The sequence below is a fragment of the Nansenia antarctica genome, assembly GCF_963989245.1.
Source record: "Nansenia antarctica genome assembly, chromosome: 6".
Classification (NCBI taxonomy): Eukaryota; Metazoa; Chordata; class Actinopteri; order Argentiniformes; family Microstomatidae; genus Nansenia; species Nansenia antarctica.
In genome coordinates this window covers 38,975,329-38,990,196 of record NC_137676.1, presented here as the reverse complement: position 1 = coordinate 38,990,196, position 14,868 = coordinate 38,975,329, and the positions used below count along the sequence as shown (strand labels likewise).

General features: G+C 42.8%; 3 protein-coding genes across 3 annotated transcripts; 2 read left to right on the top strand and 1 right to left on the bottom strand.

Moving 5' to 3' along the window:
- Positions 1 to 941: 941 nt before the first annotated feature.
- Positions 942 to 3,709, top strand: pym1 (PYM homolog 1, exon junction complex associated factor; the record flags this gene model as incomplete). Its single annotated transcript, XM_080534425.1, has 3 exons — positions 942 to 972; positions 1,829 to 1,922; positions 2,220 to 3,709. 3 exons carry the CDS (start codon positions 942 to 944, stop codon positions 2,686 to 2,688), a joined length of 594 nt encoding a protein of 197 aa, XP_080390551.1. The 3' UTR covers positions 2,689 to 3,709.
- Positions 3,710 to 5,532: 1,823 nt separating this feature from the next.
- On the top strand, positions 5,533 to 10,809 carry LOC308160511 (matrix metalloproteinase-19-like; the record flags this gene model as incomplete). Its single annotated transcript, XM_080534424.1, has 8 exons — positions 5,533 to 5,625; positions 7,978 to 8,066; positions 8,272 to 8,402; positions 8,549 to 8,764; positions 9,354 to 9,599; positions 10,025 to 10,189; positions 10,334 to 10,461; positions 10,576 to 10,809. The coding sequence occupies 8 exons, from the start codon at positions 5,533 to 5,535 to the stop codon at positions 10,807 to 10,809; spliced, it is 1,302 nt and encodes a 433-aa protein (XP_080390550.1).
- A 553-nt stretch (positions 10,810 to 11,362) lies between these two features.
- LOC308160510 (transmembrane protein 198-like) lies at positions 11,363 to 14,084 on the bottom strand (the record flags this gene model as incomplete). Its single annotated transcript, XM_080534423.1, has 4 exons — positions 11,363 to 11,545; positions 11,780 to 11,916; positions 12,266 to 12,841; positions 13,916 to 14,084. 4 exons carry the CDS (start codon positions 14,082 to 14,084, stop codon positions 11,363 to 11,365), a joined length of 1,065 nt encoding a protein of 354 aa, XP_080390549.1.
- Positions 14,085 to 14,868: the final 784 nt, after the last annotated feature.

Here is a 14,868-nt window from a genome sequence, read left to right as displayed (position 1 = left end):
CCTCTCTGGAAGAGCTGTACAACACACGCTGCCTCAGGAAGGCCTCCAAGATCTCCAGAGACCCATCCCACCCTGGGTACGAACACTTTGCTCGGCTGCCCTCGAACAGGCGGTTCAGGACCATGTTCGCAAGGACAAACAGACTGAAGCTCAGCTTCTACCCCAGGGCCATCCAGGCCCTGAACACAGCAAAGACCTAGGTTCTAGGCCCTGGACAATCTAGACAAATTGATGGCAGCTACTAGATTGAAATCAAGTGTAATACTGAAACACAACTGTGTACATTTCAAACCTGCAAACTGCGACACTTTAAATGTATGTGCAATAACACTATGTGCAATATGACAAGTTACCCTAGGGTACATAAGGTTCAGAGAATAGGAAATGTTAGAATAGGTATAGCATAGCATAGAGTACAGCACAGTGTTTTATTTGTATAGTATAGTATAGTATAGTGGATAGTGTACATAGCCTTTATTTATGTAAACCAGCTCTTTTCCCTTCTTGTTTTTAGTTTTTTTTTCCCTAGCACCAGGGGAGCCCCCCCTCCCAAATTTCGTTGTTTGGTACCTGCACTATATCAATGACAATAAAGACCATTCATTCATTCATTCATTCATTCATTATTGACTATTGGGTTTATTCTTTGACTTCATTTGACTTGAGGAGCTCGGGAGCATTCAATCTCACTCCTCAACGGAAGGTTGACATCTTAATGTCAGGTTAGTTCGAAAACAAATGAGTTGTATGATGTAGTGAAGGTGAAGTAGGTTGTTATCAAGCGGTCTCTTTTTTTGGTGCATTTCACTGATTCACTTTAATTGGCCTCTACCGAGCGGCTTGTCTCCTTGTATACCACAATGCACTCCGATATCAGGGTAGCGCGTCCCGCCTCTTGGTTACAGCCTCTTTGCTCGAACGGAAGTATAACATTGTCCAAAATGGCAACCCCTTATGTGGAAGATGATTCTGGTAAGGCTGATATGAAACTGATCTTATTTGAGGAGAAACACGCACAACACGAAGTGTTACGAACATGTCTGTCATTAGATATCAAACACATATAACCTGCAACAGTGATAGCTAACGCTACGTTGTGGAGCGATTAACATGACCTGTATTGCTATGGCATGCTGACTAGCTAACGTTAGCTACCAAATCTACCGAGATTTCACGGGCTCCCTCTCACAATGCAGGGTTCCAACTTAAAGCTAGCTGACTCGAACTTGGATGCTGTTCGTAAAGTCGCCCCGAGAGCGCCGGAGCGCACACTGGGTTCAACGTCATAAAGGGACCACGTAATTTGATTGGACAAGAGGCATTCCATGAGTGCTGATCAGATTCCCAGAGCGAATTTACGAACGCAGCCTGTTGTTGCTAGTAGTAGATATGCTAAGAAAAAAATAAAACAGATTAGGCTTGTCTTCTGTAAAAAGATGTGCATGCTATCAAAAACCAAATATGGTGCAAACGGATGTCATCCCATTGCACTTGATTTCTACTCAATGGCATAGCTAACTGTCCTGCAAGGGATGTCATTTCATGAGAGCAGCATCACTTTTTAAACATGCTGATGATTTGCTTCCAATGTCTCACTTAACAATATAAAAACAAACACATAAGGAACATGTAATTGTGTTAATTATTAGGCAATTAGCCAGCGATATATTCTCATTTCATTACCGTATTATAACGTAAAGACTGTGTTTTAACTAAAGTATGTAAGTAGAAAAAAATATTTCAGCAAGCCTGAGTCCACATAACAAAACAACAAACAAAGTTGTTTGTAATTTTTCCTCATATTGCTTCTTCTGCTTTCTTGCTATAGGGAAATACATTGCTGCCACGCAGCGCCCTGATGGAACCTGGAGGAAACCTCGGAAGGTGAGGGACGGCTTTGTCCCCCAGGAAGAAGTCCCTGTGTAAGTGATTTCTCCCTAGCATACGCATGTGAAGTACTGAGCCCATCTGAAATGAGTTGCTCTAATACATTGTTTCCAAATACTGCTAGAAGATTGCTGCTGTCATTATTCATTCTAGTTAGACATGTAGTAGTATCTAGTCAAACGTGTGCCTTTGAATATTGCATGTACTGTGATGTAGCTATAAAATCTGGGATGCGAGATAAGGTCATATGGAGTTGTGTTTTGATGGCTTCTTGATTAGAGCTTGGTTTCATACATTTTCTTTCTCTGTGCTATCTGTCTTTGTGCACTCAGGTATGAAAACAAATATGTGAAGTTCTTCAAGAGCAAGCCGGACCTACCCCCTGGTATGAGCCCTGAAGATGCGTCCCAGTCAAAGCATGAGAGTGAGACAGCCGGCCTCTCCAAGACAGCCAAACGCAACATTAAACGGAAAGAAAAACGCAAGCAGCAGCAACCAGGCCAAGACGAAGATGTGGATGTGGATGTGGATGTGGATGTGGATGTGGAAACAGTGAGAGATGCTGTTGAGAATGTGGCAATTGCGGAGGGTACTGGGGTGTCTGAAGACGACCCTTCGACAGTCGCGGCGGAAAAGGCCAAGAAGATCAAAAACCTGAGGAAGAAGCTGCGCCAGGCGGAGGAGCTGCAGCAGAAAGTTGACTCTGGTGAGATCAAACAAGCCTCAAAAGAGCAGTTGGAAAAGCTTGGGAGGGTTAAGGCCTTACAGGACGAGTTGCTACAGCTTGAGGAGGATTCTTGAGAAACGGCTCTCAAAGGGGCAGACGGTCAATTGTGGGAGTAAGATACAGTTTTAAAAAAAGATATACAAACACCCAGTTCACAAAAAGAAAGGGATTTTGTACAGCTGTGTTTAGAAGAGCTTCCTTTGAACATTTTCTGACGATTTGGTGTTATCTGTCAATCAATATGAACTTTGGCTTTGGAGTATCAAGTGAATATCAAACCAACACCTCAAGTTATGTTGACAATGACTGCAGACCTCATGCAGACTTTTACTTCTTCACTTCATTTATTATGTACTTGTGAAAGAATTGGTGAGATATTTGAACTGATATCTGCACATATTGGCAAGGAACAATGGCCATTCACTTCTAGTTGTAAAATCATGTCTTGCGTCGTGTTTTTATTTATTTTTTTACCTTCAACTGTCAAGATAACAGCATCAAATATTCTATATTAGAGTTAATTACATTAAATATTCCCCATTCCTGGGATCATTTTGTTGGCCCATCTCTGTTTAAACTGAAAGGTCACAATGTTGTTAACGATTAGCTGATTTTGAAACACAGTTAGAATTTACGTCCACAATGAAAAGTGAAACCATAGTAAAACCATCATGTGAGACAGTTAAGAGTGCTGTAGAAAACAACATTTGTGTCATCTGGTGCCCCTGAGTTTAATCTGTTTCTGCCAACAGGTTGAGTAAGAGGTGCTGCTGTGTGGCTTGCATGATAACATGAAAGACATCATTTTCTGAGATGCATAAGAGAGGTCGCAGTTAGTTAGACGAAGTAATGATAGGTATATGAGCAAATGTGATGAGCATGTTTCTGATAAACCCATTATTCTTGGTTTACTGGGAATTAATCTGGTACCTGATAGTAACTGTACAGTAACACCCTTCCACCACTGAAATGTATGCTCTCCACTCATCTGAAATGATTATTTATTGTTACTGTCAATTTAGATAGATGAATGGTGCCCTCTACTGGTCAAATCACAGACTAGGAGTCAGGCACCACTGTAATGAATCATGAGTACACTACAGCATAATAAAAAGTAAGAGAAAGGATTTTCTTTCCTGTCACTGTTTCCCAGACTTATGGGGGTGGTACAGTCAAAACACATCCAGTCTGGTTTGATTGTTGACATGAAGGATGCTTCAAGTAGACAAATAAAGAAGAATGTGCCAAATGTAAAAATATAAGACATACTTTTTTTGGGGGGGGGGAGGGGGGGGTCTGTTCCAACTTGGCTGAGGCGGAATTCCGATTCTCTAAGCATCATGGGAGAATTCATACATAGGGAATGGAAGTCGGGTCAAGTCGGGTCAATGTTCAAAGTTGACAGTTATGACCTTGTTTTTAGATAGCCATGCAGTATTTTCTAATGCATGTCTTCCATGAACAGTCATAACCTATTTTAAGCAATGGGTCTACTTATTGTTAAGTCTGACCTGTGATACTATTTACTAATGCTCAGTTTAAACAAATACTTAAGCTCAACTTGATGACGGGACATACAGTAGAGATGAGTTCAAACTCATGTAGTGACCAAACTAGTATATTATGTAACATTGTTTTGTATGATTGGGTTCCTAAATATAATCATTGTAATTAACTTGTCTCAGAGCGGAAATGTGGTCTGTTGTTTTGCTGTTTTAGGACTGTTGTAAAACTCACAAATTGTAAATGGTTGACAGCATTATTATCTTACAGAGGACAGATATATGTATAGAGAAATGTGCTGTCACTCAAGAAACAATAACAGGAATCTCATTTGAACAACATCCAGGATATGGTTACCATAGGCTATATTTGGCATAGCCTCAAGTTGGGTTGATCAATAAGTTATTCCGTTATTGCTCAGCTGTCTTTGTGGTCTTAAGAGGGAGCCAACATTAGAGGGTTCAACAGTTGTTATTAGTGACTCACATTTTGTTATAATGAAAGAAACAGACTTATTATACATGATTAACACATTGGTGGAAAAGTATTACAACATAATGAAATATCAAAGAAATGAAGTAAAGACAGAACCTTTCCTTTGAATTACTACAGTGTTCTGTTGTATATTAACTCAATCTTACATGAATTTGAGGTAACATCTGTTTTTTGTTAAGTTATTTTTTTCTGAGTGGGGCAGGTCCCACTCATATTTTTCATTTTTATTGGGCAGATATAGTGAAGACAGACAGGAAAGAGGGCATGACAGCAGGGCATGGGCCGGATTCAAACCCATGTCGACATGGGCATAATTTTGTGCAGCATAGACCGCGGCGCTAGACCACTGGACCACCCCAGGCCACATCTGTTTTGACGCCTTGTCTCACTTTGGTCTTTTAAAAGGTTTATTGTTAGTTAAATTGAATTAATAACGTTATGGACTTTCTCTGACGTGTGTAGCAGCCATCCTATCCATTGAAAGGAGATACTGGGATGGCTACAGTGAGAGTGTAAGTGTAAGTAGGAGTGTACTTCAAGAGATGATGTGTGATGATGTCTGTGGTATTTATTTATCCTTAAGTAATCCCACATCACATTCCATGTGGTGTTGTAATGTGTGGTTGGAAGCAGGCCTCAGTGGTCACTTGGTGGTATAAAAACTGCATTCAAACCAGACATACAGCAGACATACAGAGAGAGAGAGAGAGAGAGAGAGAGAGAGAGAGAGAGAGAGGTCAACAGTGGATAAATGATAGACAGCGTCGACGAGAAAATGTAGAATAACTTCAGGATTTGACAACACTGCCTGGGAAAGATTCAAAGATAATTTTATCTCGAATATCCATCAACATATTCATCAACATAGGATACAGACAAGAACATTTACTTAATTTTCCTCAGACTGGAAATATTTCAAGATGAAATACAGAATTGAGTTCATGCTGCTTCTTGTCTTTCTGACAACCGTATCGTCCAATGCCTCGAACAGGGAGGAATTCACGGAAGCCATGGTAAGAATACAGATTACAACTGTCTCTGTAATACAACTTAAGCTTTCTCCTCCAACTGAAAAGGTCTGTGGTGATATATATATATATATATATATATATATATATATATATATATATATATATATGTGTGTGGTGGTGATATTGAATGTAATTTGTTTTCACATTGTGGTTATTTGTGATCACGCCTCCACTCAGGCTCTCCTTCTGTCATCAATGAGAAAAGTGATGACTAAAGCTCAATTAGAGAAGAGAACAAAGCTGAAGCACTTTCAGTATTGTTGTTCCACTGCCAGTATCAATGTATAATTATGTTGTACGTTATGTACTTCCACACACCGCTCCCACCACTCCCTCCAAACCCATCTCACCAGCCCTTCTTCTAGAATTATGACTGTCAATGGCTCCTGGCACTAGCATAGATTACTTTGGGTGCGTTCCTAAATACGCTCTGGAAAGTTGCTCAGAGCGCTCTGGTTTCAACTGAAATCAGTTAATTTCTGAACGGTCAGAGAGCACCCCGGGTGAGCTTCGGCGCTTTCAGCACGTATCTACGAACGCACCCTTTTTCTTGCTATGACTGATGGATAGATGATTTACTTACTTAAACAAATGTATTTGTTGTAAGTCGCTTTGGACAAAGGTATCTGCTAGTGCTAAATGTCCAAAATGTAAATGTAAAATGATATGGCTAGGGCCTCCCTTTGCACTCAAAACAGCCTCAATTCTTTGTGGCCTTGATTCCACAATGGTGGAATCAAAAGATTTTTCAGGTGCACTTTCAAGCTGTGAATCTCCCGTTCTACCACATTCCAAAGGTGTTCAATTGGATTCAGATCCGGTGACTGGGAAGGCCACTGAAGAACACTGAACTCATTGTCATGTTCATGAAACAAGTGCTTTGTGACATGGGGCATTATCATGCTGGAAGTAGCCTTTAGAAGATGGGTACATTGTGGCCATGAAGGAATGCACATGGTCAGCAATAATACTCAAATAGGCCGTGGCATTCACGCAATGATTGATTGGTATTAACGGGCCCAAAGTATGCCAAGAAAACATCCCCCACACCATTACACCTCCTGAATGAATGAAGTGTACAGGATGTGTACAGGTTCCTAATAAAGTGTTCGGTGAGTGTATATTGTAGCGAACGTGAACTGGTAGTGTAACTCGCCCCATGCGGGAGTCGAACCTCGATCTCCCGCATAACCGACGGCCGCGCTAACCACAATACCAAGAGAGTTAACTCCCTTGGTGGAGCTGTTAATGGGCCTCATACAGGATCGTTACACTATCCTCACTGTTCGGGAGAGCGTGCCCTCACGCTTCACTATGTCAAGTCCCTCACGTGGGACACGGCTCTCCGATGGCCTTCCTTCCATCCCAACTTTCTGACACCAGTGTAGCGAACGGGAACTGGTAGTGTAACTCGCCCCATGCGGGAGTCGAACCCCGACCTCCCGCATAACCGCCGGCCGCGCTAACCACAACACCAAGAGAGTTAACTCCCTTAGTGGAGCTGCTAACGGACCTTATACAGGTTCGTTACACTATCCTCACCGTTCAGGAGAGCGTGCCCTCACGCTTCACTATGTCAAGTCCCTCACGTGGACACGGCTCTCCAATGACCTTCCTTCCATCCCACTTCTGACACCAGTGTAGCGAACGTGAACTGGTAGTGTAACTCGCCCCATGCGGGAGTCGAACCCCGATCTCCCGCATAACCGACGGCCGCGCTAACCACAATACCAAGAGAGTTAACTCCCTTGGTGGAGCTGTTAACGGGCCTCATACAGGATCGTTACACTATCCTCACCGTTCGGGAGAGCGTGCCCTCACGCTTCACTATGTCAAGTCCCTCACGTGGGACACTGCTCTCCGATGGCCTTCCTTCCATCCCACTTCTGACACCAGTGTAGCGAACGGGAACTTGTAGTGTAACTCGCCCCATGCAGGAGTCGAACCCCGACCTCCCGCATAACCGCCGGCCGCGCTAACCACAACACCAAGAGAGTTAACTCTTCGCTACAATATATTCTTGTGAACCATGATTGCTTGATTAGTAACTTGCCTCACATTGACGACTAGCATTACCTTACCACTCTAGCTAGCTGGCTAATACATTTTTGTGGCACACAGATGATCCAGGTTAAACCCAGTTGGCCACATTGGTCCACATTGGTAGTCAGATGAAGAGGATGTCAAATAGGGTAGAGTATAATGGATGTGGTTTGGTGAACCATGCTTGTGGGATGAGTGACTTACTAGGACTTGAAGACAAGTTCCTCAACATATACATGTAGTTGCTACAGTATATATCTGCTATAATATGTTTGTACCTTATCTTTCTAGACCTATCTCAGGAACTATGGCTATTTGCACATCGCACTGGACAGTAAGAACCAAGGTCATCGGACTGAGGACATCTTAGAGGCACTGAGGTAAGCACCATAAATGTTAGTGTATGCTCTCTTTTTCTCATCTGCTTTAAGCTGCCCAAGTGGCTACCATACCTTCAGCATGGCTGTCTTACTCATGTCTTGCTTGGTAGATATTCAGAGGCCAATATACATTATAAATGTAAGTATGAACGATGGTACAGTACATGTGTGTCATTACCTTTTATTTTCCCCTTATTACGTTCAGAATCTTCCAGAACGCAACTGACCTACCCATCTCAGGAAGCCTCACTAAGGCCACATTAGCAATGATGAAGCAACCTCGATGTGGTATTGAGGACTCTTTCAACGAGAAATCATTCAAATATCGGGTGATGGGTAGGTCATTTTTCCTGATGTTGCAGATTGTTAGATGACACCATCTTGATTTAGTGAAGCAAAAGTAGGCCCACCCAATCGAATTGGCTCTAAAAAGGGTGAAATATTTTAATGATACATTTCACAACTGATGGCTATTTCAACAGGCTACTGGCGTAAGAAGACGCTGACCTACCGCATCTATAATTACACTCCAGATTTGGGATTGTCAAAAACACGATTGGCCATCCAGTCTGCGTTTAGGTACTGGAGTGAAGTGACACCCCTAAGGTTCCAAGAAGTGTCAAGGGGAAAAGCAGACATCAAGATAGCTTTTCACAGGAAGAAGGATAAAATGTGTCCAGAGCCGTTTGATGGACGAGGTGAGAGCACCCCACAGGTGTAAACCTGCATGCAACTGTCCTTCTGCAATGAGAATGAGAGGAGTTGTGTTGTTGCAGACTTGCAATACAGTTCTTGACCAATAGTCTCTGCAATTTCATACAGTGCCTTATTCACAAGAGCCATCTCATGTTTCATGGTGCTCATTGTTATTGTATGGATTATAGCTTCCGAATTTCATCTATATAGCCACCTGGACAGGATTTGTGAGAAGCTCATATAGAGGGAATATGATGTGTTCTTTGGATGTGATAATAACATCACTACATGTTGACAATTGAGGAGTGGGTTTGTTTTGAATTAGAGAGGCTTTGCGGAGGGGGGGGGGGGGGGGTAAAAGTTTCACATAGAAGTAGAACAATATATAGTACAACTGGTCATTCTCAAGCCTATGAATGGAAGCATAGTAGTCTCCAGATCAATATCTTTGAAATTCCGTAGTGAATATAATGTGTCATGATGATGTTGACAAAAGAGGAAGAAGGGTGTATATTTTGATGTTGCCTATACATGATTTAATGAAAGGATAAACTATTTATTTCACCATCCTGAAACAATCATTGTCACTAGGGCGAGTGTTGGCCCATGCAGACGCCCCTGAGTCAGGCATGGTGCATTTTGACGCTGATGAGCTGTGGACGGAGGGGAAGAACACCGGTCCCAACCTGAGGATTGTAGCGGCACATGAGATAGGCCACGCCCTGGGCCTGGGCCATTCACAGAACCACAAGGCCCTGATGGGGCCCGTCTACCGGGGCTACAGTGACGAATTCCAGCTACATTCTGATGATATACAAGGGATCCAAGCTTTGTACGGTACAGCGGGATTTTATTTTATTTATTTTCATATTTAACTATTGATATTCTACAAAAACCTTAGAGATTTGAAGCAGTAAACATTGATTTACTGCGAGTGTTTGAGGGAGAGCAGATTGGAACTTTGACATGTTTGTGTTCTCTCATAGGAAAGCCAAAAACTCTGCAAAAGAAAAAACCTGCATCCAGTTCAGAGAGTAAGAAACAAGACCTAGTGGCAGGTCCACCAGATCCCTGCAGGGCAACCATGGACGCAATTATGTTAGGTACTGCAAACACATTATCCTTATTTAATACTCTACTATGGGTTTCTACGAAAGTCCACAATCAATCCTTTATACATTTCATATTCCTTTATAATTACAATAAAATTCGGATACACATAGTCTACAGGTGATTTTTTTCCCTTATTTTTATCTTCCCAGGTCCTTTCCGTAAGACGTATGTCTTCAGTGGTCAGTACGTGTGGACAGTGTCTGACACAGGCTACAGCGCGCCCACCCTGATCTCTGGGCTGTGGAGAGATCTGCCTGGGGGGCTTCAGGCAGCTGTTCACTCTCAGAGAACCAACAAGTCCTACTTCCTGAAAGGTACGTTGGTAACCAGGTACCTTACACTCACTGTCCCACTCTAACAAAGTGGTGATGTTGATAGAAGATGAATTACAGTGTAACTAACTACACGTGAGTATTGTAGTTCACCTTCTCATGTGTCATTCCCATGCTGTTTTTTAGGCACCAAAGTGTGGAGGTACACAGGCTTTAAACGTGACCGTGGCTTCCCCAAACAATTGGCCAACATTCCTCCTGATGTCGACTCAGCCTTCTATTTTAACCAGAACAAAAAAGTGGTCTTCATCAAAGTAAGAAGCAAAAAAACCTGTTGGTTTCCAGCTAACGTGTGTCCATTTATTCTTAGTGTGTGAGATAAAGTGGCCACATAACAATTAATTCTTCACTCCCTCCCTTTTCACTAGGGTTCTGAGTATTGGCAGTGGGATGAAATTGAGGCAACAGACATGTACCCCAAACCTATCTCACAGCTCTTCACTGGGGTACCCTACAACCTGGATAGTGCCTTCACATGGACGAACGGTTATATATACCTCTTCAAAGGAGATCAGTACTGGCGTGTAAACAGCCACCACCCAGTAGTGGATAAGGGCTACCCTCTCAGCACTAAAGAGAAATGGATGCAATGTGTTAACTAGGCCACAAGAGGTCATGCTGGGTTCTGTTATTACACTGGGAAAAGCTATTCTCCAGAAGCAGACTCATTCTCACTATAAACTAGTATACTCCAAGTGAGATTTGTATTTATTCAGTTAAATGAAAAAGAAAAAGAAATGTTTCATATTTCTTGTGCAAGGCATGTAAGAATATACATGTAAAGCATCAATCTGATCTTTTGTACTGTAAATAATTCATAACAATTGATGTCCTCACTAAAATTCCTATGAGCAAACATACCAGAATAAAGCAATATTACTTTAATATTAATATTTATATATTTGAGAGATGGAATATTGAAAACAAAAAAACGACATTATACTGTTGTGTTGGAAGTTGTGTCATTGATAGGGGGGTGAATATGCAGCACAAAGGGTGGCAATATATTTGTATATATCCAGAAGACAGTCATGGGGATGTCTACCAAGAAAAAACAACTGGTTGGGACACTTCTAAAAGTGGTGTGGCACCTCAGTGGACCAGGCAGGACAAGTTTAGGGAGCTGTGTGTTTGGTGGTCAGAGTCAGTCTTCCCTCAGGCTGTATAGACAGGTGAAGAGCACCAGGTTGGCACCAGGGGCACCATGGAACCTGTCTCATAGTCAAAGTCAACCATAGTCTGAGTCACTGTGCTGATGTTGCTGGAGGCTGCTGAGGCTGCGGAGGCTGCTGATGAGCCCGTCCCCATCTGCCGCTCGCGAATACTCTGGATGTAACTCTGGTGGGACGAGGAGAGAGGAATACATTGTTGTTACACGTATTCTCTAGGATTCAGTGCAGGATGACTGAAAAAAAAAACATTCAATGATCTAAGGTGTTGAAGTTTCATCAATGCAGATGGACAACTGGAAACTGATCTATGATGAACCGAGAGGCCTCTGGTGGGTTTCTGTATTGTATTAAGTGTGTATTGTGTGTACTTTATTGATTACTGTGATATTAGCAAACTCACGGGGGCCAGGACGTCTCCAGCATAGCGCTTTAGGGGTGGAGGCTTGCGGCGCCGGTATGTCCCGTTGGGTCTTTTCCTGGCTTCTCTCTGTCGGATCTGCATCAACTTAACCTGCTTCTGCCGTCTGCTGATTATGGCTGGGAGCATCCACAGAGATAGAACAGAAATAACAGAAACCATAAGAGGTTTATACACACATACACACATTACTTACTAGGATGTAAGAGTATTTGAAGGTAAATTTGGTCAAATACATATAAGCTACTTATGAATTAGTGATGATCTTGAGGAAGTGTGCATTCGGTGTGAGAATAGGGAATATAATGAGAATGGGGGATGCTGCTATGAATCAAGGAAATGATGCATTATGAGATGGCCATTGTCTTACAACAGGCACAGAGTTGTGCTTTCTATGGCTTGGCTTCTATCTTGAAAGCCATTCCCTCTAACAGCTTAGACATTCAGTATTTTGTATGAAATACTCACCTTCAGTATAGGACACCCCGTGTGCAGTAAGCTTCCATTGCATCAACACACCAATCAGACCAAGCAGTGGGAAGATGCCTGCGATCGGCCAGCTAAACCAGCAGAGAGGCCGTGGGGGAACTAGACACAGGATGTCGTACATATGACGGGCCAGCAGCGACGTCTCGACCAGGTAGTCCACACACGCCATCACAACGGCTGCCCCCAACACACCGGTGGAGAGCACAGTGAACAGTTTCTGCCAGTGCAGTGTGAAAATGGCACAGACGACACTTGTGGACAGGAGAGCGCTGAGAGGCACCCATGCCGGAGTAAGGCTGTAAAACTGTCCGACCACCAGCATGTTGGCGAGGGTGAGCATAAACCCCAGTTGTAGGCCTAAGATGAAGAGCCCCAGAATGCAGACCAGCATGGTGACCAGGCCACAGAGCACGCCCACCCCCAGGCCGATGCCGGCCTTGGTCTCCATCGCCAACTGATTTTCCAACACAGGCTCCTTCAGGTACAGCAGGTAGACGGCTGCAGATCCAAACACGAAGCCTGACAGGAACATAACCATCTTAAAGCAGCGGTATCCTACAGGCAGAGAGATAAGAGGGGATTATGTTAAGTATTGGACAATTCCATTGTTTCAGTCCAAGCCATAAAATGGAGACGGAAACCAAGTGTTCTGGAATCAAATACTGTCAACTTGTAGCAGTACTATGTGTGATCCATTGGTGGTAGCAGAGTACATTTAGTCCCTGAATACCAAAACTGACCATACAATGTCCAAATGGAACTTAACAGTGGCTTATTATGGTTTTGTGTAATAAATTAATGTAGACTAGAGATGATTCATTTGTCACATCCTTATAATTCACAGAATATGTTAGAAATGGCGTATGTCGTCGTCGTCCCCCCCCCGCCGAAATGGAGTTGCTGTGTTGGACATTAATGGTTGTGTGCCTGCATGTGCACATGATCTAAGAGGCAGCCACCAGAGACAGAAAGGTGAAAACCGCTGAGTCCACTGCCTCATGGCAGTAACAACATGTTTATATGCAAACAGAGTAGGACACTCCATTTTAGAAAGCTCTTTTTCCAGACCAAAACAGCGTTTGTAAATGAAATATTTATTTCAAGGGATCTCATTCCCTGATCGCTACGGAGTCATCACAACCATTATTAGGAAGCTTTTAGAAAGCTTGAATTGTACATACTGGACCTTACTTGGGTCTATTATCTATCTGACATTGACGTTCACAAGTATATCTGCTGTGAGACTGCATCACCCAGGTGATCAGGCGTTGACACAGACTCAGAGGAATACAGGGTGAGTATCTCAAGCGGCCCATTTGCCTCTTCCGGCGAGGATCTGGTTATCCACCTTAAACCCCTGGCAGATCCCAGACACAGGACCTTAAGCTTCGGACTCTGAGCCCGTCAATGGAATCAACTGAGGTGATGAAATGCTAATAGAGTATGGTGACATACATTATAGTCAGGTAGGAATGCTGTTCAATTTAGAATAATATGTAATGATTCATCTACAGTTGTGGGGTAATAACTTTAGAAAAAGTGTATAGAAGAAATGTATTCTCCTGTACATTTAGTCTTGTTTGTGTGTGTACTCCACATAAAACGTATGTTCCTCTGTCAAATGCTTACCAATAAAGCAGTAGATGAGCCCCAACACCAGACATATGGAGCAGATTACAGATGGGATGACTTCATACTTCTTTTTAATCTCTAGCTCGCATGTGTCCACTTCAGCCAAGCTCACTTCAGCCAAGCTCAATCCTGCCCAATCAGTTATATCAACTGAGGGATCTGCCATCTTGGAGCAGCAGCAGTTCAGATGTTGGAATAAAGATGTGTTTTTATTTGGCAATTAAGGCCATTCCGTTGGGGCTGGACTTTGCTCCATTCATTAAAGGGAAATGTGATGAATAGTTTATGTTGGAATGTAAGAGCCGAGGAAAAAGGAAACTCCTGCGTCAATGTGTTTACACCATTTCCTGTTCTGCACCTGCCAAAGAAGAAGAGGACAATCAACTCTACAGCCAAGAACATTGACAATCACTAAGGCCCTGTTTTTTTCCTGACCATGTGACATGACTGGGCCCTGGGGTTTTCCTGGAGTTTTTACCTGGCCATATTGCGAGATATAATAGGCAGAATACACATGATCGTAGTTAACACTGCATACAGCGTCATATCAACATTTAAATCAAAATACCTCTCAACAGTAAACGGAAGGTGTACCTTTGTCCCACACAACCCTCCCCTAAGATCCTCTCTGGATCTCACGCTGCTTTCTCCTGACCCTTTGTTAAAGTACAGGATACAGATGGGGAAATGAGGGGCGGTTTGATGCCGACGACACCATTTAAATCCTTTGTTTGGAACATGTGGTAAAGGAATCTAGTTACAGAACAATGCTAAGCAAACAAACACTCCAACAGTAGGACGTGCTGTTCAGAAACCCCCAAAATAATGTTACTGTTCTATTGGTCTACAGCAATGAAGCAGGAAGCCTCACAAAGCTGAACATTTTTCATTTTAGAAGACAACATATTACCTCCTTAATCGCACCCAAGAATAAATGATGTTTAGGTACT